The 27,226-nt window shown below is 33.0% G+C and overlaps 1 protein-coding gene across 2 annotated transcripts in view; it reads left to right on the plus strand.

Moving 5' to 3' along the window:
• MED30 (mediator complex subunit 30) overlaps nt 1–21,060 on the plus strand; it is a 31,174-nt gene extending 10,114 nt beyond the window's left edge. For both annotated transcript variants that reach the window (XM_031947136.1, XM_003760339.4), the window contains 2 exons: nt 6,393–6,503; nt 20,639–21,060. In XM_031947136.1, coding sequence (XP_031802996.1) covers nt 6,393–6,503; nt 20,639–20,734 — 207 coding nt within the window. In that variant the 3' untranslated portion in view covers nt 20,735–21,060. The remainder of the gene's footprint in view (nt 1–6,392; nt 6,504–20,638) is intronic.
• Nucleotides 21,061–27,226: the final 6,166 nt, after the last annotated feature.

Raw genomic sequence — 27,226 nt, forward strand, 5'->3', positions numbered from 1 at the left:
GGATCCATTCACAACTCTACCAACAATGTATTAGTGTCCCAGTTTTCCTGCACCCCCTCCAACATTTGTCATTATCTTTTCCTGTCATCTTAGCCAATCTGAGAGGTGTGTAGTAATACCTCAGAGTTCTCTTAATTTGCATTTCTCTAATAGTGATTTAGAGCACTTTTTCATATGAATAGAAATAATTTCAATTTCTTCATTTGAAAATAGTTTGACCATATCCTTTGACCATCTATCAATTGGAGAATGGCTTGAATTCTTTTAAATTTTAATCAATTCTCCCCACCCCACCCCCCTTTTTTTTTGTATATTTCTTCCCTTCTAATTAGCTTTTTTAAAGAAATGAGACCTTTATCAGAACCCTTGAATGTAAAATTTTTTTACTAGTATATTGCTTCCCTTCTAATCTTTTCTGCATTGGTTTTGTTTGTACAGACACTTTTTAACTTAATATAGTCAAAATTATTTACTTTGTATTCAGTAATGTATTCCAATTCTTCTTTGGCCACAAGTTCCTTCTTTCTCCACAAATCTGAGAAGTAAACAATCCTTTGTTCTGATAATTTGCTTATCATTTCACTCTTTATGTGTAAATCATGAGCCCATTTTAGCCTTATCTTGGATACAATGTTAGTCAATACCTAGTTTCTGCCATACTAATTTCCAATTTTCCCAGCACTTTTTGTCAAATAGTGAGTTCTTATCCCAAAAGCTGGGGTCTTTGGATGTGTCAGACACTAGATAACTATGGTCATTGACTATTTTGTCCTGGAAACCTAATCTATTCCACTGATTGACTACTTATTTCTTAACTAGTACCAAGTGGTTTTGATGACTACTGCTTTATAATATAGTTTTAGGTCTGGTACTGCTAGGCCACCTTCATTTGCATTTTTTTTTTCATTAATTCCCTTAAAATTCTTGACCTTTTATTCTTCCAGATGACTTTTGTTATATTTTTCTAGCTCTGTAAAATAAATTCTTGGGAGTTTGATTGATATGACTCTGAATGAGTAGATTAATTTAGGTAGTATTGTCATTTTTATTATCTTAGCTCAGCCTACCCATGAGCACTTTGATATTTTTCCACGAGATTAGGTCTGACTTTATTTGTGTGGAATTGTGTTCATATACTTCCTGACTTTGCTCTAACAGGGAGACTCACAAATATTTTATATTATCTACAGTTATTTTAAATGGAATTTCTCTTTGTATTTCTTACTGCTGGACTTTGTTGGTAATATATAAAAATGCTGATGATTTATGCGAATTTATTTTGTATACTACAACTTTGCTGAAGTTGTGAATTGTTTCTAGTAGTTGTTTAGTTGATTTTCTAGAGTTTTCTAAGTATATCATCTTCTACAAAGAGTGATAATTTGATTTCTTCATTATCTATTCTAATTTCTTTCCTCTCTTTTTCTTCTCTTATTGCCAATCTAGCATTTCTATTAAAATATTGAATAGTAATATGATAATGGGCAACCTTGTTTCACCCTTGATGTTATTTAAAATGCTTTTAGTTTATCCCCACTACATCTGACACTTGCTGATTGTTTTAAATAGATGCCATTGATCATTTTAAGGAAAACTCCATTTATTCCTATACTTTCCAGTGTTTTTAATAGGAATGAGTTTTGGATTTTGTCAAATGCTTTTTCTGCATCTGTTGAGATAATCATAATTTTGCTGTCCTGTCCTGCTGAGAAAAATGTATGTTCCTTTCTGTCTCCATTCAATTTTCTCCAAAGATCTATCATACCTAACTTTTCTAAAATTCTGTTTACTTCCTCAACTTCTTATTTATTGTGTGGTTTGATTTAACTACTTCTGAAAGAGCAAGATTGAGATCCCCCATTGATATAGTTTTGCTGTCTATTTATTCTTGCAGTTCTTTTAACTTCTCTAGGAATTTGAATGCTATGCCACTTGGTGCATATATGTTTAGTATTGATATTACTTCATTATCTATGGTACCTTTTAGTAGGATGTAGTTTCTTTCCTTATCTCTTTTAATTAGATCAATTTTGGCTTTTGCTTGATCTGAGATCAGAATTGCTACTCCTGATTTTTTCATTTCAGCTGAAGCATAATAGATTCTGCTTTAACCTTTTACCTTTACTCTATATCACTGTGCTTTAAATGTGTTTCTTATAAACAACATACTGTAGAATTCTGACTTTTAATCCAGCCAGATCTCTGCTTCCATTTTATGGGAAAATTCATCCCATTCATATTCACAGTTAAAATTACTAATTCTATATTTCCTGCCATTTTATTTTCCCCAAATTATGTTTTTCTCTTTCCTTTCTCCCTTTCCCTCCTCCCTAGTATTTTGCTTCTGACCACTACCTCCCTCAAACAGCCCTCCCCTTTTACAGACCCTCACTTTTTCTTGTACCTTTCCCCTACTGCTTCTGTTTTTCCCTTCTATTAGCCTCTCCTCCTTTTCTTTCCCCTTTCCCCTCCTACTTCCCTAGGGTGAGACAAGTTTCCCTGTAGACCCAATATTTCTGATATTCTCTCTTCTAATGATGAGAGTAAAATGCACACAACATTCATCCCCCTCCTTTCCCTCAGTTATAATAGGTCTTTTGTTCATGAGATGTAATTTACCTCATTTTGCTTCCATATATGATCACAATAAAATTAAATTAAACCTGCACCCTTTAAATATACCCAAAACACAAATGCAGTTCTCAAGAGTTCTTTCCTTTTTACACTTCTCTTGACTTCTGTTTTTGGAGATCAAATTTTCTGTTTAGCTCTGGTCTTTTCATCGTAAATAGATGAAATTCATCTGTACTATGGAATGTCCATCTTCTTCCCTGAAAGATAATACTCAATTTTGCTGGGTAGTTGATTTTTGGCTGCAATCCAAGTTCCTTTGCCTTGCAATATCAGATTCCAGGCCCTTCAGTACTTTAAAGTGAGAGCTGCTAGGTCTTGGGTAATTCTGATTATGGCTCTGTGATATTTGAATTGTTTCTTTCTGTCTGATTGCAACATTTTTTCCTTGATCTGATAGTTCTGATATTTAGCCACGATATTACTCTTAAGTTTTAATTTTAGAGTCTCAGGAGGTGATCAGTAAATTTTTTCAATGGTTTTTACCTTCTTGGTTCTAGGACATCAGGGCAGTTTTCTTTTATAATTTCCTGAAAGATGATGTCTAGGCTCTTTTTTCCCATTATGTTTTTAGGAAGCCCAATAATTCTTAGATTGTCTCTCTTAGATCTGTTTTCTGGATTGGTTATTTTTTCCAATAAGGTATTTTACATTTTCTTCTTTTTTCCATTTTTTTTTGTTTTGTTTGACTGATGCTTGATGTCTCATTGAGTCATTCACTTCCATTTGTTCAATTCTAATTTTTAGTGAATTATTTTCTTCAGTTACCCTTTTTAGCTCTTTTTGCATTTAGCCAATTGGATTTTTAAATGTGTTGCTTGTTCAATGGATTTTTTTTTCTATTTCACAAATTGTGTTTTTCAAGTAATTATTTTCTTTTTCCATTTCACTAAATCTATTTTGTAAGGAGTTTTCTTTAGATAATTTGTATGTTTTCTTTTCCAAATTCTCCTACAGTGTTCTTATTTCCTTTTCCCATTTTTTTCCTATCTCTTTTAAGATTCTTTTTTAATTCTTCCAAAAGAGCCATGTGAGATGCAAACCAACTCATATCACTCTTTAGGGCTTCATGTGGAGGTGATTTGCTTTTAGTGTCCTTGGGGTTTGAGGCCTGTTCTTTTTCTCCATAAAAATGACTTCTTTTTGGTTTTTGGTCCATTGTTTTAAAAAGGTTGAGTGTAAGGGTCAGAGGAGGAGTCAGGCATTGCACAATCAGGAAGTAAAAGAGGCTTCGAAGTCTGAGACCCTGTAAGTGGTTTCTGTGAATAAACAGGGACCACCTTGTGGGTGGGAACGCTGGTGGCATTGAGATCTGCATCATTAATGGGAGTGTCTCCTCTCATTGACTATGCGTGTGACATCATAGACCCTATTTAAGATATGGGGACAAGGAAGTAGCTCTCTTTGACCGGGAGTTCATCAGTAGTTCATTGGGAGTCAGCAGGAGGTCAGCTAGGGGCAGGATGGGAACACGTGAATAAAAGATCTTGAGCTTGCACATGGCTGTTCTCAAGCATTCTACCGTGCATTTAAACCATTGTTCCATGAAATGATGGCCAGAGATCTCTGAAGACTTCAGACAGAGGTAAGCTAAAGTTGGTTTAAGCACTGCAAAAAAAAAAAAAAAAAAAACAGTGACTGGAGATTTCTCTGAGGGCCTGGATATTAGGAGAGACTGGCAGTAGTGAATGCAGAGTGGTATTAACATGGGTATTCACAAGAGTAGTGAATGCCTTGTGGGCATTCACAGTAGAGGTCTGTTCTTAAGACAAAAGAGAGATTGTCCCAAGTTTCCTCTACAGGGACAGTGGCTGCACTGGTCATTGATGCTGACTTATGGTGCTAGATGAGTTTGACCGAGTCCTGCATTATTCTAGGTTTCAGAGGTTCCCATTGTTTTTTTGTATTTGTATTTGTATCACAGAGAATCTGCTGATCCACTGGCTTGTAACCATGACAGAGGACTGTTATATTTTGGCTAAGTGTCTGGATAGATTTCCCAGCTCTCCTGGATCTCTGCACTGCATACACTTGACCACCTCTATCTTGCCCCTCCCACCCCCCAGCCCAATTGAACCAGATCTTTTCTGAAATTTTTTCAAAATATACTTTGCTGGAAATTTGTTACGTTGCAAATGTTTCTAGTCAATGTAGGTTCTGTCACTCCAAAATGAATTCAGAGGTTTTATTTGGTGTTGGTGAGGGATGTCAGGAAGAGTACAGACAAAAATGGGTCTTCTCTCCCACCATCTTGGCTACACCCCAGTATATATCTATATATATATATATATTTTTTTTTTTAATTATAAGCATTTATATTTTTAATTCTTCATGTTCTATAAAACTGTGACCAAAAAAAATTCAAGTGATAGCTTATTAATTTGTACAATTTTTTTCTTCCCCTGTTAATTTCTGGAACGCTAATCATTCAGCATCTCTTTTCCTTCCTCATCCAACCCCCCCTCACTCAGGTAGCTATATCACTATAATAAACCTGTGGATAGCAATGAGTACTCCTCTGGGAGCATGTAAGCACTTATTTCTAATAAGAATGTTGCAATGCATTAGTCAAACAACTTATATCATGTGACCTATATATAAGAACTCTGAATTTTGAACTTGAGCCAAATCTAATTTCATCTCTCATATCTATAGATTTTCAGTAATTTTTTAAATCACTTTATCCACAGTCAACAATAGAATTGCAAATGTTTTTAGAAATGTTTAAAAATGCTACTTTTCATAGAAGTTTTTTTTAATTTTTAAAGTGTCATGTAAATGTAGTTATTTTCCTCCTCGAGATTTTTATTAATACTAATTCAGATTTAAAATTTGTGTTATTTCTCTTTTTTATAGTGCAAAATAGTTGTTTAAATATATGATATAATTGAGTAATAGAGATATATTTCAATTACATTGAGTATATACTTCTCTTTGGTAGCCCTTCATATTAATTTATACTTTTGTTTTCAAAGGTAAGGAAATAAATTTCTCAATACCTTATTCTTCTTCAGTAAAAATTTATTTAATACCTAAAAGTATGATTATATTTATTAAATTGATTGATTTTATTTAAATGGAGATTTATAAAATTCATAATGGAAACTAAATTTATTTTCAGATGTATTCTGTTCTGAAATTTATTGAAAACATTTAAAGCTTTTCTTGGAAAATCCTAATTTTGCAATTTGATTATAACTGGTTCAACTAAGCTTTAACTTCAAATTGTCCGTAACAGAGTTTGACAAAAACAAGACATTGATTTTTTTGGTGGAAAGAGTCTTCGACTTTGGAGTCAAGACTAGAGTTTCAGTTCTGTCAGCTACTGTGTGACCAAAGGAATTGGACTAGAATGACTTCTCAAGGTATCTTTTAGCCAGCTCTAGTTTTATGATCCTAAAAGTGGTTTTTTAAAATAATTTTGGGAGGAGCTAGATGGTGCAGTGGATAGACCACCAGCTCTGAAGTCAGGAGGGCCTAGTTCAAATTTGGTCTCAGACACTTAATACTTCCTAACTGTGTGACCCTGGGCGAAATCACTTAATCCCAATTGCCTCAGCAAAAAAAATAAAATAAAATAAAATAATTTTTAAACAAATTTGATATTTTTAAATTCGTGAAAGTAAATTTTTTCTGTGTTATTTTAAATAAATATATTACTTTACATACTGCAAAATAGCAACATTATTCTAAGCTTTGAGTTTTATTGGCATTATATACATTTTAAATTCCTCCTTCCTTTCTCTCCCTCCCATATCTAGCAACTTATTCCTTATGTGGAAGAAGATGGCTCAAAGAATGATGACCGGGGTGCTTCTGGCCAACTTCGTTTTGCTAGTGAAGAAAGAACAGAAATAGCAGAAGTAAATAAAGTGAGTGATTATTTTACATTTTCTTTTTTGTATTTTGGAATTATTAGTAAAATATTTAAGTGGTTTCAAGATGGCTCAAAAATCTTATTATGGAGTCATTGAAAGGAATATCTTATTTATCCAAAAATCATTTACCACCTACTTTATCTTTGTCATAGTAGAAAACAAGAAATTTGCAAAAACAGTCCTTAAATTGACCAAAATAGATAATAATTAATCAAAATAAATAATTCTCATAGGTCAAGAAATTAGCACAGAAACACATGTAAAACTTCTTTTCCTATTTGTTTTAGAAGCTTTGTCAGGCCATCCACAAGTATTTTTTAAAGCCTAAAGTCTTAATTGTTTGGTTTTACAGGAGAATAGAAGTAAAAAATAGAAAATATCTTTTAGAGGTGGTGGATAGCTGTAAGAAAATTCCTGAAAATGGAAAGGAGACAAAAAAAACTATTGTTAACACATTATAATAGTTGATGTTTATAATAATGACCTTCAGTTATTTAGAAAAGATTATGAGTTATACCATATAATATTTCAGATGTCAGGGAAACATGCATTTTATTTATTTCTTCCTTGATTATTTATTCAGTAATTTTTTAAAACATCAAAAACATTTGGAACAAGCAACATAAAATATTTTACTTCTTTTTTGCAGTGGGAAAATTAAAAGGTTTTAATTGAGTAGAACGTTTTTTTTTTTTTTTAACAGCTAACAAAATGGTTAAAAGCTTTTTAAAAAATATGTTTGAGTATTTGAGAGAATAAGCCATCTAGGAAACTCAGTTATATGAACAGTTAGTTTGCCTGAATTACAGTTATCGTGTATCTGCCACCATGACTATCAACCACATTACATTATATGTTGAGTAAATATTTGTGAATCTGTTTTGTTGATAAAATTGGAATAGAATCTTGAGGCCATAAGTCAAAGTGCCTTTAATAAACTAAAGTTCTAAAAGAAAAGAGGTTTAGAATTTCCTGGCCTGCAAAACTTCCCAGTGCTACTTGAACCTGATTAAAATATACTTGGGAAAAGTTTAACAATTTTCACTTATTTAAGTCAGTGTGCAAGCTTTAGGGATCCATTTCTATTTCAAATTTAACTCAATCATTCTAAATCGGCTCACACCAGAATCTATTTAGTGATCTCATCTAGATTTCATTTTTGTTTTAAAATTGTGCCTTTCATCTAATTGTATTGCTGTTTTTGAAGTCTGTTTCTCTTTACAAAGACTTGTCAAGCCAGTTATATTTTTTATTGCTGTTAAATTTCTTTTTTTAAATTTCTTTTGGTTTTGGTTTATGAAATAAAACAAGTCTTTTCATAACATAATAGAATTTTAAAAAAACATGATTGCATATGTTATTCCTTTTAAATATATAATTATCATATAAATTTTTTTCTTCTAACACCATCCCCTCTTCCACACTCCCCATTTTACAGGCAAAGAAACTCTTGAGTACCTGCTAGATATAGACCTTGTTGATCAAATATTTCCTTTAAATGGAGAGGCTTGATCAGGATCACACATTAGTCCAAGGCAAGATTTGAACTCAGCACTTCTCAGTCTGTCCCTAACCTACATTTTAGACTTTGTCTCCTGCTACTCTGACTAAAAGGAGTCTGCTGCTCTGGTTTAGCTGTTCTCCTATATTCAGAATAGATTTTAAATATTCTTCTTTCCATGATGTTCACATTGCTCACTCCCTTCACCCTTTTCTCCAGGCAGCCCAATTATTTATCTTTCAAAGACTGGTTCAGATCTCACTATTTGAATGGATAGAGTAAGTGACTTAGAATGAGAAAGATCTCGGTTCTAGTATTAATTCTGACATTTGTGTAAGCAAATGGGCAAATCATGCTGAGCCTTAAATTCTTTATATGATCTATATCTATAAAAAAATGAGGGAATTATGTTATTCTGTTTCAACCTATTATCCTCTCTAGCTCTTCTGAATTACTATAGCCTTTATTTTGCCCATCATTCATTTAATTATTTATTATCATTGCTATTGTTAGTACTGTTACATTTCAAGACAGACTATAAGTTCCCTGTATACCATACTTAATTGATAAGTACCTCACCTGACCCAGTATTTCAGGTGGGCCCCTTCACTACTTACTCTCCCAGCATCTTCTCAAAAGTCTATCTTCCTCACTGCCAAATATGTATCTCCATAACCCTCTCCCCCCCCTGTTTTATTCCTTTTATGGAATTATATTCAAATAAACTGCCATTTCATTGGGAAGGAGTGTTCCACTTGACACTCTCTAGGCCACACTCACACTCCTGTAAACTTTCTGGGCTAAAGTGCTCTTCCTTGACTACCCATTCTCCTAATAAATTTCTTATATGCAAGGATTATCTTTACTTTTACATTGTATTCTCTGGTCTTATACAGTGCTTAGCATATGGTAAGCGCTTAATTAATGCTCATTCATTCAATCTTGTTCTGTCATCAAACTTTTCATTGAAATTCCTCCTTGTGGTTGACAGCTTGGGCTAGACTTTTTTTTTTTTCCCATTGTGGAAACCAGGAAGCACACCTGCCATCTCTGATACTACCCTTAATTTGTATTATGTTGAAGTCTATTCACATTCATTACATATCTCTTTATTTTTTTTTTCATTTATTATTTATCCTTTTTGCAGTTTCATCTTTAAATTCCCTGGAATTATTTGACTTAAATCTCTCACTATATTTTCCTGAACTTGTTTTTCTCTCCATTATGAGGCACTGCTGCTCATACTCTTCCACCATACTACTCTTTTAAGATTTTAATCTGTAAGCCTGTGTTGCTCTTGGTCTGCTAAATCCCTTCATTGTCAAAGGGATTAAATGTGGGTTGATAGAGGTAGCATCTAAGCTTTTTATTTTTCCTCCTTATCACAACAAATCAGACTTCAGAAGTCATGATAGATTATATCAAAATTTGTTATTTTATCCAATTCTCATTTTTCCCTCTCGCAAACTTACCTTCAAGAATGTCACATGTTAGAATTGCTTCATATGTTTTCCATACCTTTTCATTTTCTAATTTGATACTGGTTTTTTTCTTTTTTTCTATTGTGTCTGTGATCTGATTACAAATGTCTAGTTTGGAAAAGATTCCTTTGTTACTAACATGTTACCTGTTTATTATTTTCATTTTTTGTGGTATTATTTGGTATTCATAGTATCTAGTACCTCTTGACTCTTCTTGAAAAAAGCATGTAGGATATAGAGGTGTAGGGTTTCTGTATAGTTTCCAACATTGGCCTCTTATGCCTCCTTTCTAAATCCAGTTTTTCACCAAGTAGGAAAGTATATGAAAATTTGGTGGGTCTTGTCAAGTTCTTAGAAGAATTTTTTCTAATTAAACTATGAGTTTCTGCTAATTTGTTTTTAATCCTCAAAACATATTGCATATATATATGTTGGTTGCCTCTTTTTCCTATGTAAATATTTATTTTCTCCTTTTTTTAAACATATATAAAATGAATAGTATATAAAAATACACGTATGTACATTAGAATATTCTCCTTGTGAATAGGGATTGTTTCATTTGTTCTTGTATCCTTGAGGCTTAACAAAGTGCTTGTCACATGTTAAATGCTTTTAATAAATGCTTGTTGATTTGATTGTGTTTAAACCTCTAGATTAAATGCTTATTAAATATTTAAAATTAGGGGAAAATAAAGTTTGAAACAAACTGCTACATAATAACCTCAATGTTAAATTATTTTAACCTTGTTCTTTACTAAATAAAATATAAAGATGTGAATTTTAAAGGTTAGGTATTTCAGTCATTAACACTTATTAAGCACCTTTGTGTGCCAGGCACTATACTGAGTGCTGGAGATATAAGGAAAGCAAAAGGAAAAAGGATTCACAGCTCTTGAGGAGCTCATAATCTAATAGAGCCTACATGTAATCCACCATTTAATAAATAGGTAAAGATATTGGCTATTAATCTATATTAACTTTCTTTTTCCTATTCCATATTCTTCACTAGGTTGAAATGAAGCTAATCTTAATCACATAGATAGAGGCAGTTTTTATTTTACAAATTCTTTTAAATTTCTATTTGTGATGGAAAAGGTTTGTGAGTAGTTTTTATTTTGTTGAGGTATAATTGAAAATATATGTTTAAGAATTAAAGCATTTGGATAGAGTGTCACATTTGGCATAAATATCAAGTAGCTTGCTGTGATTTTGCATACATATATTTTAAAGTATCTTCTATACTTACACATTCACCTGTGAAAGTATCAAATTAAGCACAGCTGATGAATTTTGAAAATAGCAACTGTCAAGCTCTGTTAAGTCAATCAATGGCAAAATTGTATATTTAAATCATAGATAGTCATGAAAATGTATTTACATTTTCTAACCACTAATAAGCATAGCTGTCAGTTTCATTTTTGATAGTTCTGTGACATGTTTTGGCTCTTAATATTTTACTTGTATGCTAATTTGTTTCTTGACACTCTTTGCCATAATCATATTTTGAGAATCACACTTTGAATGTATGATAATATGAGCCTCTTTTTAAAAAACAAGGTGTAATATGACTGAAGTTAAGTGTTATCCTGAAAAATAAGTCAATGTGAGATGCAAAATTGATCATCGGCAATGTATTATTAAAACTTTGTCTTATAACATCAGATAACAAGCACTTATTAAACACTTACTTTGTGAAGTGTGCAAAAGATATTAAGGGGAAACTTGCTCCTAAAGAATTCTCATTTGTAACGGGGGAAAGCAAGGGTGGATGGATGGACAGACACATACACAGATATATTTGTTTATAGCATACACACACACACACACACACACACACACACAGAATAAATTGTAGGTAATATCAAGGGAAAGGAATTAGTATTTGGAGGGAGCAGGAAAGAAAAGCCTCTTGAAAAGGTGAGACTTGTGCTGAGTATTTGTGCCAGGAGACAGAAGAGGAAAGGGAGCTTTTCAGGCATTAGGATTCCCAGTAAAAAGATATGGAGTATCCTGTTTGAGGAAAAGCAAGAAGGGAATAATGTGTAAGAAGACTTGAAGGTAGGAAGAGACCAGACTATATGAAGTATTATAAAAGCCACAGAGAAGTTCATCTGAATCCCTATAGTCCAAACACTATTGGGAACCACTGGAACTTAGTCAAGAGAGTAAATTGTTAAGCCTACGCTTAGAGCATTCCACATTTTCTAACATATATATATATAAAATCATGAGTGTTTTTCCTCTAAGTGAGCATTTTGTTTTTGTTTTTTGTCACATCAATAGTGTAAGTGACTTGCTCACAGTCTCATAGCTAATAATTGTCAAGTGTCTGAGGCCACATTTGAACTACTCTTGACTCCAGGACTGGTGCTCTATCCACTGTACTCAACTAACTATTCCTGTTTTTCAAAGTAGACAATTTTTAAGGTCCCTTTTTCGCTCAAAAGTTTGATTCTTTGACTTTGATTCCATGTCCTTCGAAGACTGTATTATTTATTGTGACAGTACTGCCACTATTAAAACGTCTTTGGAATAGTCTTTGTGAACTGCTTTTAGAATTAGTTTATGCTACACAAGAAATTGTCTTTTTACTTTAAAGCTCATACTTCATTTCAGTCCAAAATCAGTATCCATCCCACATGATTGCTCTCTTTATTGCCTGTTATTATAGAGTTCACAAACTCAGAATGTTTTTTACATTTTTTTATGTAAAATTTTATTGTGTGCCAACCCCTGCTTTTCATGACCATTTAAGGGCTCCATGATTTTATGATTATATTTCTTACTTAGAACTTGAGTTTAACTTTTTTTTTTTTAAAAGAATGGAAAAGGAATTCTAATTTTAGGAAAAAGGTTTTATTTTGAAAGGTTCTTGATGTTTCACCTAACTTGGAAAAGATTGGAAACAAGGTAATAAACTCATGTTAAAAGAATTTCATTCTTCCTGACAGTATAGAAAGCCTTTTATTAGATACTCAGCATATTTTTATACCAAAAGTAGTAGAAACAGCACCAGAATAAAAATATAACACTTTGGTGTGCCTTTACTGTGAATCATTATGCCTTTCATTTAGTTATACATTGTGTAGAGTGTTGCTCAGATTGTTCCATGTTCATAAGATACTAAGGAGAGCAAGAGTTTCCAAATAATTTTTTTGGCAAATGAAGGAAGAAAAAAATTTTAGAGAAGAGTAAGAAAAGTCAAAAGATTGTTCATGAGAAACTGTTTACAAATTTATCTATTCCTAAGTCAAAGATAAAGAAAGTGCATAATTTATGGCCATAAGTTCAGTTAATCAACATTTGTTAAATGCTTACCATGTGCCAGGCTCTGTGCTAAGCACTGGGAACACAGAAAAAAGGCAAAAGACAGTCCCCACCCACAAGAAAATAACAATCTAATGAGAGAGATAGCATGCAAGGAAATATATCCAAAATACCCTACATACAAAATAAATAAATAATTAACTGAAGGAAAACGCTGGAATTAAGAGGAGTTAGGGAAAGCTTTTTGTAAAAAGTAAGGTTTTAAGAGTTAGAGGATACTAGGGAGTAGATGGAGCATAGAAAGGAGAGCATTACAGGCATGGAGGATAGCCAGAGAGAATTCTGGAATCCTAAAGATGGAGTATTGTTGGGTAGCCAGCAGGTCAGTGGCACTGGATCAAAGAGTATGTGTTGAGGATTAAAATGTAAAAAGACTGGAAAAAGCAGGAAGGGTCTAGATTATAAAGGGCTTTGAAAAAGAGCATTTTGTATTTGCTTCAGGAGGCAATAGGAAGCCACTGGAGTTTATTGAATAGTAAAGTGACATGATCAGACCTGTGCTTTAGGAAAATCCCATTTAATGTCTGATTAAAGAATGGATTCAAGTGGAAAGAGAGTTGAAGCAGGTAGATCTACCATTAGACTATTGTAATAATCAAGGTGTGAGTTGATGAGGATTTACAAATACTACATTGATGGCAGTGTCAGGTGGAGGTGAAAATGTTTGAACAGTGTTAGAAAGGTGAAAACATCAGACTTTGGCAACAGCTTGGATATGTGAAAAGAGAAATAATGAAGAATTCAGGATGACTCGTACTTTGGGACTCTGAGGGACTGAGAGGATAATGTTGTCCTCTCAAATAATAGAGAAGGTAGGAGCAAGGAAGGATTTAGGGATAAAGATAACAACATTAAAATATAAATACTAATTTATTTTAAGATTTCACTCTGTTTAGTGCTAAGCTTTTGCAGCTTGGCCTAACATACACAATTTTTAAATAGCACTTTTTTTTTCTTTTCTTTTTCATCCTTTTCATTTAATAGTAACTGGGTTGTTCCCTTGATAGCACACTTAGCTTGGAGTCAGGAAGTCCTGAATTCAAATCCCACCTCAAACACTTACTAGCTGTGTGGTCCTAGGCAAGTCACTTAAAAAAAATCCCTGATTGCCTCAGAGTCCTCAGTTATAAAAATGGGATAATAAATGTACTTGTGTCAAAAGGTTTTTGTGAAAATTAAATATTTGTAAAGTATGTAGCACCTCACCATGGTAGGCCCTGTATAAAAGTTTTTTTTCCTAATATATGGGTCCGAATCCATCTCCTTCCATAAATCCCATAGTTTTGTGCAAATTGCAGGAGTTAATCTAAGCTCAGCATAATGACATTTTTCCCCTAGCTATTAGAATTATCTACAAATAAAAAGGTCTGCTTTGAAAGATAGTAGGTCTACTGAACTTGAGTTCATTAAAGAAAAAGTGAATTTTGGGAATTCTTTGGGAATGTTGTAGATGGGATTCTTATTTGAGTATGCTGATCTGGTTTTCCTCAAATGAGATAAAATTTTAAAATGACAATTAATTTTTAATATTTTTGCATGTTATTTTTATTTTTTATATGGTCTGTGCAGTCCTTTAAAACTATCATTCTTTGATCAAATGTTATTTTTGTTTCTTTGGAGTTTTCAGAATGTTTAGGCATGGTACAGTGAAAGGGATGCTCCACTTGAAGCCCATGGGTCTAGTTCCCAGGTCTTATCTCTGACACTAAATTTTGTAATATTGGACAAGTCAATTAACTTCTCTGGACCTCAAGCCTCCTCATATTGCAAAATGAGGGGAATTGTTACTATATATTAGAAGAAGACTGGCAGGGTCCTTTCTGCCTTGAAATCTGTGATCTGTATTTTGTCTGTAGCCACCTATCTCTTCTTTCTCCCTTGTGTTGCTATGTTCCTTCTTTACTTTCCTTTACTCCCTTTTCTTCAACTCTACCAGTTTATAAAAATTATTACAAAATGAAGAGAATATCAGTAGTTGAAATGATCCATTTCTCAGGGAATGATCTGTCAGTGGTAAAATACGTATTTATGGGCAGGGAGCAACCAACTCTGAAGTAGTTTGATAACATAGAAAAAGCAGATAGAAAAATTAGCACTTCCTAATGGTTTTTACCTGGGTGTATTAAACCCATTGAAAAGCTCATTGTCATGCTTAATAACTGAAGGAATTGCTGGTTTATTGGTTTCTATTATAAGAGGCTTCATGGATTTAAGGTTCAATTTTTAGTTACCATCCTTATCAAAAATTCTAATATAGACAGAAATTCATGCACTCAGCCTACTTTATATACAGTTAAAACATAACAAGATCGGTATGATAGGTGTAAAAATTATAAGATATACTAAAATTTCACTGTACTTCTTTTCACTTAAAAAAAAAAAAAAAAAAAAAGATAAACAAAACTGGAATGGGGTTGGGTCTAGGATTGTGAGTTGAAATGGACTTTAAACTTCCTCATTTTGCAAATGAAAAAACTAAGGACCATAGCATGCTCAGTGCAAGCCAGTTTGATGTGAGACATTGAGCTGTGATGATAATCATATATAATTGGATTCTTCTGAAGAGTTTCATATTTAATTTATTACAGATTTAGGGAGAATATAGTTAGTAGTTAAGTCATAGTTGAAATCCAAATCTTTTAACTGGAAAATCCTGGAGAAGAAAAAACTGAGGTGAGGTTATTTTAGTTGTCTTTCAAATATGACAAAATATGAAAGGGAGACTACATCATTCCAAAAGTCATAATTGGGAGCAATGTATGAAGTTGTGGCAGGAAAAATTTAGATTTGATGTCAGAAAAAAATTTTTTAAACATTTAGCTGAAAAAGATTCTTCTGAGATGACTAAGAATCATTACATAGAATTCCCAATCCCTATATTTTTGCCCACCTGCATTTTTTATTTCCTTCACAGGTTAATTGTACACTATTTCAGAGTCTGATTCTTTTTGTACAGCAAAATAACAGTTTGGACATGTATACTTATTTTGTATTTAATTTATACTTTAATATATTTAACATGTATTAGTCATTCTACCATCTAAGGGAGGGGGTGGGGGGAAGAAGGGGAAAAATTGGAACAAAAGGTTTGGCAATTGTCAATGCTGTAAAATTACCCATGCATATAACTTGTAGATAAAAAGCTATTAAAAATTAAAAAAAAAAATTCCTCTGAGAAGTAGTAGGTTTTCTTTCAGTAGAGGTCTTTTAGCAGAAGCTGAATAAGCATTTGTCATGTATGTAGCATTGAGGATGTATCATCTGCTTTCATTCACCCCAAAAGGCTTTTTTTTTTTTTTTTTTTTTTTTTTTTTTTTTTTTTTTTTTGAAAGGGTTTGTTTGTTTCTTTGTTTTTACATTAAATTGACATCTGGAATATCCTTGGCTAAGAAGAAAGTTCTCTTGTTCATTTCATTCATAGTGTCTTTGAAAGGTTCTTATTCAATGTCATCTAATGGAGCTACCAGTCAAGATTATTTGAATTATTCTGGAGAGTTTTAGATATAATTTACTATAGATTTGAAAAGACTGCTCATAGGATAATGCTTAGTTTAGGGTAGAAAAATGTCCAAGACAATTTTTAAAATTGCTCTTCTACAATCATCTGATTAATAGAATCCTTCATTAGAATTAGGGAGATGTCTGTTTATTTAAAATATATCTGCCTATAATTGTACAAGTATAAGCAGTTCTGGTTTTCAGGAAATATTACGGGGTCCCACATTTTAAGTAAACTTTTTAAAACAGTAGTCTTATTTGGGTTTAAAAAATGTTTTTCTCTCTTGTTCATTTCATACACATTTATAAAGTACATTATGTAGGGCCAGAATTTCCAAGATGATTAAGCTTGAAAGTATAGAAATCATGAAGTTGTGTGCCCTAGAGACTTTTCTAGAGGTTTGTGAAAGGGAAATTCAAGGGGTTCTCATTTATTGAGTTTCTCTTTGGCATAGGGAATATGAATTTACAGTGGTTCTCCCTCTGTCCACAATGGAAGACCTCTCTTATTGGAGTGAGCTTCCTTTAAGATATAATAGGAGCAAAACGTGAAGAGTAGAGATTAAGGTGCAGAGGGAAGAAGTTTCACAGCTTATGGGGATTAGGCACAAGTGAGGAAGCTTTTGGCTGTTGTACAATAGTTGTCAAATAAACTCTTTAGAATAATATTTCTAAGAGAAACTTTATTCATAATAATAGAAGCTATTACATTACAGTAACATAAAATAATCTAATATTTTCTCATGGATTCCTTTCATGTTATCTGATTTTAAATTTACATTTTTCTGTCTGTCATTCTAAGACATATTTCTACATGCTAGTATTTTAGTTTTATTTCTGTCAGTATGGCTGACAAGTCTAAAATGTAACTAAGCCGTCAAGATATATGCTTTAAAATGTGTTAATAACTAAGGAATAAATTAAAATATTTCTAGGATAGTGTCTTTTTGCCATGTTATATTAAAATTTTGTCTTTATATGTCTTATGTAGGAAGAGGCAGGTTGGCTTAGTAGACATCATTGGCCTCAAAGCCAGGAAAGCCATGGGTCAAAGGTCCTGCTTCTGACACGTATTTAATGTGTATTCCTGAGCAGGTGACTTTAATTCTCAATGCATCTGGCAACTCTCTAGGACTCTAGGACTATCTGAATTGGTACAGGGATCATCTTCACCAGGAAGTTCCTCATACTAGTGACATTACGTGTCCAGACCTTCTTTTATATAAGAGTATAAGTCTTTGCTTTTGATTCTTTTTTACTAGGTAGAATCTATTTAGAATTTAGAAATTCATGAGTGGGACAGTTAGTAGGACATATGTCAGTATTCGCAGCCAGTAATAATATTTATGTATTTAGTACTTGGTATTTTTCCAGGTGCCTTCCTTCACAGCTCTGAAGTAAGCAGTGCAAATATTATTATTCTTATTTTATAGATGAGATTCTTTTAGATGAACCATTTATTAAAATATCTTTTTCAATGTAACCTAAGTACCTTTTTCTTTGGGAATGAGCAAAATGTCAGTTTATACTTTGTAACAGATAGTTTTTATTATGCATGTTTAAAAACTCATCAATAGAATATAATATGGACTGAAAATCTTTGTTCTGAGTCATATTCTGGGCATAGTATAAGTTATATTGAAGCCAACCCTAACATTTTATCACCATGTGGGTATTTCTTTTTGCTTTTCTAGCATTTGACTGGTCACTTTCTATGACTACTGATATTATCACTCTATCAAAAAAATTTGTTTGGAGCAGTTTTTAAACTGCACCTTAAAAATTTTAAGCATATAGAGCAGGGCTTCTTAAATTGTTTCCATTTGCAACCCTTTTTCATCTGAGAAATTTTTATTTATTCTGAGTATAAAAGTATAGGTATACAAGTCAAACACTGATAATAAATCATAATTTTGTGATTTCACACACATACACATATTCAGGTACATGACTTTATATGGAGTCATGACCCACAGTATAAGAAGCTTTGATCTAAACTGCAGGATGGACACATATCTTAAAGAATAGTTGCTTGACATGATGGATTTATATGTTTGATATCATATATCTGGATGCCGCTAGCCTAAATTTTTGTCCAGGTTATAAATAAAAATGATTTTATTTCAAGAGTTGTAGAAATATTTCTTTATAAGAAAGAAACACATTCAGATTTTCACAATTTTGCCCAAGGGAATCGATCTTAAAAGATGCAGTTCTCATACCTGGAATAATATAAATAAGTTGTACAGGGATGATTATTCAAGAGATCATTGTCAACCCATCCTTCTCAAACCCATGTGTCACACCAGTTCTTCTGCTTCTCCACTTTGTCAGGTTTATATTTCCTTCTGCTTTCTCAGCTTTATACAAGGAGAGATCATCTTTTTTTTGAGAATCAGTTATAGGTGTACCAAGAATATAGTTGATAAAAATATTCAAAGAGAAAAAACATTTTTTGTAATTGATTAGCTACAGCAGATGAGCTTTTTACAATCAAACATTTTACTAAAAGGTCCAGAAAGAAATAAAACTCTTAGTTTTATGGTTTAGTGATGATGAAAAAGTATTTGGTAACAACTAACATTAAAAGGTCTTCTCCCACAAGAAGTATCTCATTTTTATGTTAACATTCCTCAACAAATGCAATCACAAAAATAACTGTTCAGTGACTCTGTTAATATCAAATGAAGCCTAAAATAGGCATGTTTTTACCAGAAATGTTTATCACCATTAGATCCTCCATGATATCTTGTTTGTAGGTGATAATGTGTCAATTGCCTCAGATTCCAGAATTTCATAGGGCCTGTGCACTGAGATTGATGAATTAAAGAGAATCAACCTAATAATCTAAATAGGAAAAATAAAATTAGAAAAAAATGTCTGTTGCTCATATTATAATATGTTGGCAATGGTCAGTCCATTGAATTTGTATCAGTATATGTGTCTCTTAGGGATAGGCAGTCCATGTGGATCGTGAATTAGGCTTAAAATCAAGTAGATGGAAGAGAGTGGATTGATAATACATAGAGAATTTCATGGTTCTGAACTGTTTCCTATCATATGCATACGCATACTTTAAAATATTTTCCATAACCTTTGAAATTGTGGCAGTGCCTCAATCTTTGAGGAATTAAAGTTGTAGACAACCCAAAAGAGACATATGATAGTTATAGATTAAGCTCTAGTCTATTTCCAATGATGACCTATATTCAGAAAGTCGTGTAAGGGATACCATAGAGGAAATATTTCGTTAGAAAAGAGAATGGATTGAATAGTTGGTGTGAATGAGGGATAGCGAATGAATAACCCTTGTGTTCCATTAGTACTTTTGGCAAGAAGACTCCCAGAGGGTTGAAGGGATGTTTGGAGGGTAGAAGATAGGGAGGAAAAGAGGAAGGATATATAGATGAGAAGATAGACAAGAATAGCACAGGATTCAACATCAAAGCAGGGTATATCCACACAAATGAAACCATAGATCTAAGTATTTTAAAAGTGAAGTGTTAGGAAAGATTGATGTCACTCATATTTGTGCTATTTAAGTGTGTATGTATTTTTTGTATAAACTTTTTTAAATATGAAAAGTGTGAATATCAGTTTGATATAAGAGGACTGGTGTTAAAGTCAGGAAGTACCAGTTCTGACTCAGACCTCTGACTGGTTCCATGGTCAAGCACAAATTCCTTCACCTTGAAGAGCTACAAGTGAGCCAGAAGTAAGATAATTGCTGATCTGCAGTTGGTAGAATGTCCACATCAGGAGTTGACTGCCCAATGAAAAAAATAACAGTCTACACAAAAAACGGGGCAAAAATTTGCTTGACCCTTACAGTGATAGTACTCCCACCTAATAAATGTTTAATCTTTAATTGATTAGATATAAGTAATCCAGTGATTTTAGTGCCCCAGAGGTAAGTTATTGGCCTAGTAAAAAAACAAGACTACTAGTTTTATTCGATTCTCTAGAGGGGAAAAGTGTGACTCAAGATATTTGCCATGTTTTATACACTTAGGGCATTCAGTAACTCTTAATTGATAAAGAACATTGTATCATTTGTTTCAATTTTAAGTTGCTGTTGGTAGAATATGCTTAGTTGTATAAGGAAATACATTGTGCCACACTTAGTTACTTATAGTGTCATCATTTATAATTTTTACTTTAATTATATCAGGTTCTGTTTCATTTTTCTCCATAAACAAGTAAATATCATTTCACCTAGTTGTTATCACTCATCCATATCACTCTAATTAAATTAATGTCAAAAGTAAATGATGCATATTTCATTAAACATTTCTGATGAATTTTATCTTTCTTTTCTATAGAAACTCAAACAGAAGAATCAACAGCTGAAACAAATTATGGACCAATTACGGAATCTCATCTGGGACATAAATGCCATGTTGGCAATGAGGAATTGAACTGATTCTTAAATTTGTATGAGTTACATATTTATGACTTACATAACTATTTTGTTCTCTTTGGTTTTAATTTCTTTCTTTTTTTTTTAAACAGTAGCTTATTTACAACTTCATCCCACTATTGCAAAAATTAATTTAAATTATTGTATCATCTCAGCTATGCATTAAATATTTGCTTTATAGGTAAGATATCACTGTAACATCTCTCTGTTAAGTAAAAAAAAACTTGTTGGCAGCTCTTAACTTTTGTTAGTTTTCTGATTCAGCAATTATGTAAAAAGATATGAATCCATTTTTATCATTAAATTTATTTTTCTTGAATTGTTTTTCTTGATTTTGTTATTTTATATTGCAAAGATGAATTTGCTAAACATTTGTTAATCTGTATTCAAATAACTTAAAATGTTAATCCCTTATTTCTAAATTGAAAAAAAATCAATTAAGCCATATTGTTTGTTTGTGTGTGTGTGTGTGTGTGTGTGTGTACACTGAATCTTGAAAATTAATATAAATGTAAATATGTAGTAATTTCTGTTGGAAACTTGCTTATGTATCCAAACGGTTTATTCAGAACTATCATTATATGAGGGTTTGGATATTTAGTTGGTCTTTTATTGAGCAGAAAAGGGTTGAAGGGGATGTTAGTCTACATTTTAGAACATCTTTAAATATCTAAACCTGTAAGGCTGATTTACGTTTTCTTGTATCAAAGAAATTTTCTGTTTTTTTGTGAACTTTATATGGCTTGGTGAAGCAAGAAAAGAAAATGATTGCAAAGAATATGAATGACTTCATAAAGAATAGGTTATACCAAACTAATCTTATTTCAGTGTTACAGTCAGTGTTATTTAGTCAATGTTAATGGTATAGTGGTCTAAAGGTAACTTTAGGAGATGTAACAGGAAATGAAGTGCCTCCAGGATCTTTATTTGACTCAGAATTGTTAAATACTTTTGTTAATGACTTGGTTAGAAGCATAAATTACATTCTGCAGATGACAAAAGACTAGAAAGGATAATTAACATATTGGCTCATAGACTCTCAAAAAGATAGCCTGGTGGATATACATTTAGATGGAATGTAGTAAAGTTTAATAGGGATAATAAACCTAAACTTAAACTTAAAGTCTTGAACTTGCACTTAAAAATCAGTCTACAAAGTGCAAGATGGAAGAGGATTGGTTAGATAACAATTTATCCGAAAAAGAGTTGGGTGTTTTTTAGTGGATTGCAGAGTTATGAATGAGCAGGAAGAGGGCAGAGCCAAGATGGATATAGTACATGAAGCAACTTAGTTGAACTTTCATAGTGTTTCCCTCTAAACAATTATAAAATAACTCCTCAAATTGAATTCTGGAGTGGAAGAGCCAATAAAAGATGGAGTGAGACATTTTTTCCACTCTAAAACAACTTAAGGGGTGACAGAAGAGCTCTGTAACACAGGGTAGAAGCCAGTCCAGAGCAAAGAATATACATAGTAGCAATGGCAACAGCAGGCCTTGGAAGTGATTGCAATAGCAATAGCAGCTTTGAGAATTCTTAGCCCACAGACAATTAAGAGGATTAGACAACTGGTCAGAAAAAGATTGCGAGAGACCCTTCCCTGGGACTGGATGAAGGATCCTGTTGTATTGTCTATACACAGTTCCAGAGCAAAAAGGAGCATTAGTGCTTGTAACTACGGGAAAGCATGGACCCTGGTTATAATTCCAGAGCAGAGAAGGGTACACTGACAAGGGAATAGGGCCCCTGGTTCAGTTCCAAGGTAAAAAGGAACATTAGTGCTTCTGGCTGTAGCGGGGGCCCTACTCAGTTCCAGGTCCAAGAAAAAGATAAGCATTCCAAGCTGCAAGGCAGCAAAATCTTTACTGCTTAATGTCTAGAACACACTGCAAAAGAGTGGTGACCACACCTCACCTTGGCACACAATCTTGAAAGAATAGAAAACTGAGGAGATCCTCAAAAAGTACCTCTGAAAACAGCACAAATTAACTATACATTAGGGCATAAATATCTCTACCAAATGCAAAAAAGCAGAAGCATTAAATGTATCCTTTTCAGACCATAATGCAATAAAAATTATGTTTAATAAAGGGTCATGAAAATAAAAGTAGTAAGAAAAGAAACAATATAATCCTAAAGAATGAGTGAGCCAATGAACAAATCATAGAAATAGTATTCGTTAAAAAGAATGACAATGTGAAACATAAAACTAATGGGATGTAATCAAAGCAATAAGGGGAAATTACTATCTCTAAACAATAAAGAGCATATCAATGAATTGAACATTCAGTATTTAAAAAATGATCAAATTTTAAATCAGTTAAGCACCAAATTGGAAATCCTGAAAATCAGAGGAGTTTAATAAACATAAAAACAAAAATTTGAACTAATTAAGGACTAGTTTAATGAAAAAAATAGATAATCATTGGTTAATTTGACTTAAAAATATTACCAATATAAAAATTAAAAATGGTGAGTACAACATCGATGAATATAAAATTAGCAATTGTTAGGAATTATTTTACTCAATTAAATGCTAATATATCTGACAATATAAGTGAAATGGATGAATATTTACAAAAATATAAAATACCAGATTAACAGAAGGGAATACGTAACCCTATCTTAGAAAAAGAAATTGAACAAGACAAAGATTTCTTCATCTTCTGTTGCTAATGGTTTCATATATGGATGGGGCGGTGTGGGCTGGTGGGACACCTGCATTTTCTTGGTGTTAATTGTCAGGCCAGAATTAGCAACTAATAAGAGAATCAATCTATACTCTTGCATTTCATCCTTAGGGGCTGCTCAATCATATACAAACAAAAAAAAAAAAAAAATGCACACCAATTCTCCCTCCGCTTTATTCTTAGTTTGTAACCTTTTCAAGTTGAATAATTTATCATCAATGCCATAGCTAACCTTAACTCCATTTTCATCCTCATTAAAAGTGTCTGACAGCATTGCTGAAAACATCATGCTAAAAAGATGGGAGCAAGCACATAGCCCTGCTTCACTCCATTGGTAACTGGAAAAGCCTAAGAGGATTATTCATTATCCAGAACCTAATTAAGGAAAACTATCAAGAATCTTTCTGGGAAAGACTAAGAGAATTGACCCCCATGATTGTCACTGGAATTACCTTTTATCTTTACCTTGGTGATAGATAGTGGATCCCCTTGCTATATAATTTGTAATATTTTAATCAGTTTTACAAAGAGTAGTGGACTCTCTGCCTTGTAAATTTCAATTGGAATAGAATCAGCACTTTACAACACAAGAAAAGTATTCAAAATTCATTTGTAGATTCAACTAAGGACATATGGTCAATGGCTTCAGTAGTGGTTAATGATGGTCTGTTGACGATGCTATCCAAGTGTTTAACCCATTTTTCCAGGATCATGTCCTTATATCAGTGTGGCTCTATCAATGTTGAGTAGTTGATACAGTACTACTAGTCTTTGGGGCATCCTTCAGGCCATCATAAAAGTGCTTTGGATTATTGCTACCAGTTTAAAACTTAATTCCATCTGCTTTCTTTGTGAGTCAAGAATCTTGCATCTTTCCATGCTTCACTTGTACTTTATTTTTGATGGAGTCAAATGTTGTCTTCATAGAAATAGATAAACTATTCTGCTGGAAAATCCTGTGGAATTCTTGTTTTTCATTTAGCAGTTTCTGAATTTCCCCATCATTTTCATCAAATTAATCTTGATGTCTGTGAGTATTCTGGCCTAGATGAGCAAATTAAGTGCTATATATCAACTCTCTGAAAGCTGTCTACTCCTATTCAGCTCCAGTGTTTGCTGATTTATTTGCTCAGCTTTCCCTCCAAGTTAGTAACAGACTTCACAAATGGAAGAATGCTCTAATCTGTTGACATTAAGTTCTCTGGTAATTGTCTTCCTTGGGGCCACCACTTTAGTTGAATGCAAATACTTAATTTGGAGAGGATAAGTTTATGATTGATCCAGCCTTGTGTACCACATATTGTGTTTATCACTTTCACATCCCATCAATCTCTTCTTATAATAGCATAGTTTATTAAATGCCAATATTTGCTGTGAGGGTGTATCCACAAAGTTTTATTGTAAGTAAATGAAAGATAGTAAGTAGCTAGGTGGTGTAATTGATAATGTTGAACCTGGAATCAGGAAGACTCATTTTTCTGAGTTCAAATCTGGCTTCAAATATTTTCTAGCTTTGTGATTCTAAGGCAAGCCACTTTACCCTGTTTGCCTAAGTTCCTCAGTTGTAAAATGAGCTTGAGAAGGAAATGACAAACCATTCCACTATCTTTGCCAAGAAAACTCCAAATGGACTTACTAAGGGTTGGACATCACTGAAGAACAACTGAATAACGACAAAAAGACAGTGATGGTAATGATACACAAATTTTCAGTAGTAAATGATCTTTGCTGTTACCATTTTCAAGTCCATTTTTCCCAAGAATTCCCCGCTGTGTCATAGTCTATGATATTAAAGACACGATGAACTATAAAGTTGTCATCTTTTGGCACATTGATAAGGATCTCCAGGTCTTCATAAAATTTTTCTTTGACATCATCAAGTTTCATCTTTGTGGGAACATATACACTAATGGTGGTATGACACTTTCTTGCAAGCAGCAGTCTTAATTATCATTGTTTTGCTTTTTTTTCCCCCAAGGCACACAAGCTTTTTGACTAGATTAGATTTGAATGTAAAATACATGCAGTCTTCATGCACTCCTCATCATGAAAATAACTCCAGAAAACTGTGTATCCTTCTTTGACTTCAATAAGTTGGACTTCATCTGCCAGCCTTGTTTCATTCAGGGCTGCTATTTGGATGAAATGGAGAATCTCCTGAGTTCTCTCACAAGAGCTGTTTGTCTTTTAATCTACTGGATTTTGTTTTGTCCATAGATATGCACTCGTTCTGTGAATAAAGTGGGAGTGGAATCATATTTGCAAAAGTTTTTGTTCAATTTTTTTTTTTTTTTTTGAGTATGTATTTCAACTGTAGAATAGGAGTAAGCAGGATAGGGTTAGTTTAGGTGAAGTAGAAAAATTTTGTCTTCTAGTCCCAGGAAGTGAGCAGTGTTGTCTTAAAAACAAAAAAAGAAAGATCCCCTGCCAACCCCTCCCCCCCCAAAAAAACTGCTTAGACAGGGAGCTGCCAAATTCCACAACTGCTTTAGTTTAGTAAGATGATCCCTGTATTCTGGTCCACTTGTGTGCTCTCAGTTCATCTGCTTCTTTATCACTTTATCATGACTTTAAGTAGGTAAAAATGATAAAAAGATAAATGATGTCTTTTGATTTGTGCATAAATTGGGTTTAAATGAGGGATAGTTGACATCCTTAGGCTTCACTTTCTCTGTTCCATGGTTATCAGAGTCCAATGACGAGACAAAAATCAAATCAACAGGTGATGATTTGATGACCTTGCCATCTTAGATGTTTAACCGTCCTCTACACAGTCTATGATGCTTGCTTCCATTGCTTTTTTGGCCTATTGGAACAAATTATTCACATCTATTTGGCCAAGAAATTATTGACATGCTTGGAGTAGACACTGCTCTAACTCACCAATGATTTTGAAGCCCCTAGGTTCCTCTCATTCTGGTATATCCTGTCTGTCAAAATGGTTTACTGGGCTGTGGCTGCTGTGCATGCTATATATTCTTGGAGCCAAAGTTGAAAATTGGATAGCAAGTGAGCACCAAATGTAGTCCTTAAAAAAGAACTTGGTGGGGTAGCTAGGTGGTGCAGTGGATAGAACACCAGCCCTGTAATCAGGAGGACCTGAGTTCAAATCTGACCTCAGACACTTAACATTTCCTAGCTGTGTGACCCTGGGCAAGTCACTTAACCCCAATTGCCTCAGAAAAAAAAAAAAAAAAAAAAAAAAAAAAAAAAAAAAAAGCTTGCTACTCCTTACTTAGGCACTAGTCTTCCATATAGTATGTCCCAATATTGTCATGGAGTATTATAAAAAATGATGACAAAAATCTATGAAGACTTTTATGTACTGATATAAAGTGAAGTCAGTAGTACCAATAGGAAAATCTACATAGCAGGAAAATCTATAATGATCAACTATAATTGATGACTATTATGATCAATACAACAATCCAAGATTATTCTGGAGGGCTCATAATGAAAAATATTGTCCATCTATAAATAAAGAATTGGTGGAGTCTGGATGCAAAATGAAACTTTTTTTTAATCCTCTTTTTTCTGCAACATGGCTAAAATGCAAATGTTTTGCTTTATTTCATATGTATAATTGATAGCACTTTTCTTGCTTTCTTAATGGGTGGGAGGGAGAAACGGAAATAACTTGGAACTGAAAACATTTTTAAATGTTAAAAATAAATATTATGATCTGGCAACCAAAAAGTAAATGTGATCTTAGGCTTTATTAAGAGAAGCATAGCTTCCGTGAATAAGGGAATACCAGTACTTCTATAACTTGTCCTGGTGAAACCACATCTGGAATATTG

Source organism: Sarcophilus harrisii, chromosome 1, assembly GCF_902635505.1.
Source record: "Sarcophilus harrisii chromosome 1, mSarHar1.11, whole genome shotgun sequence".
NCBI lineage: Eukaryota > Metazoa > Chordata > Mammalia > Dasyuromorphia > Dasyuridae > Sarcophilus > Sarcophilus harrisii.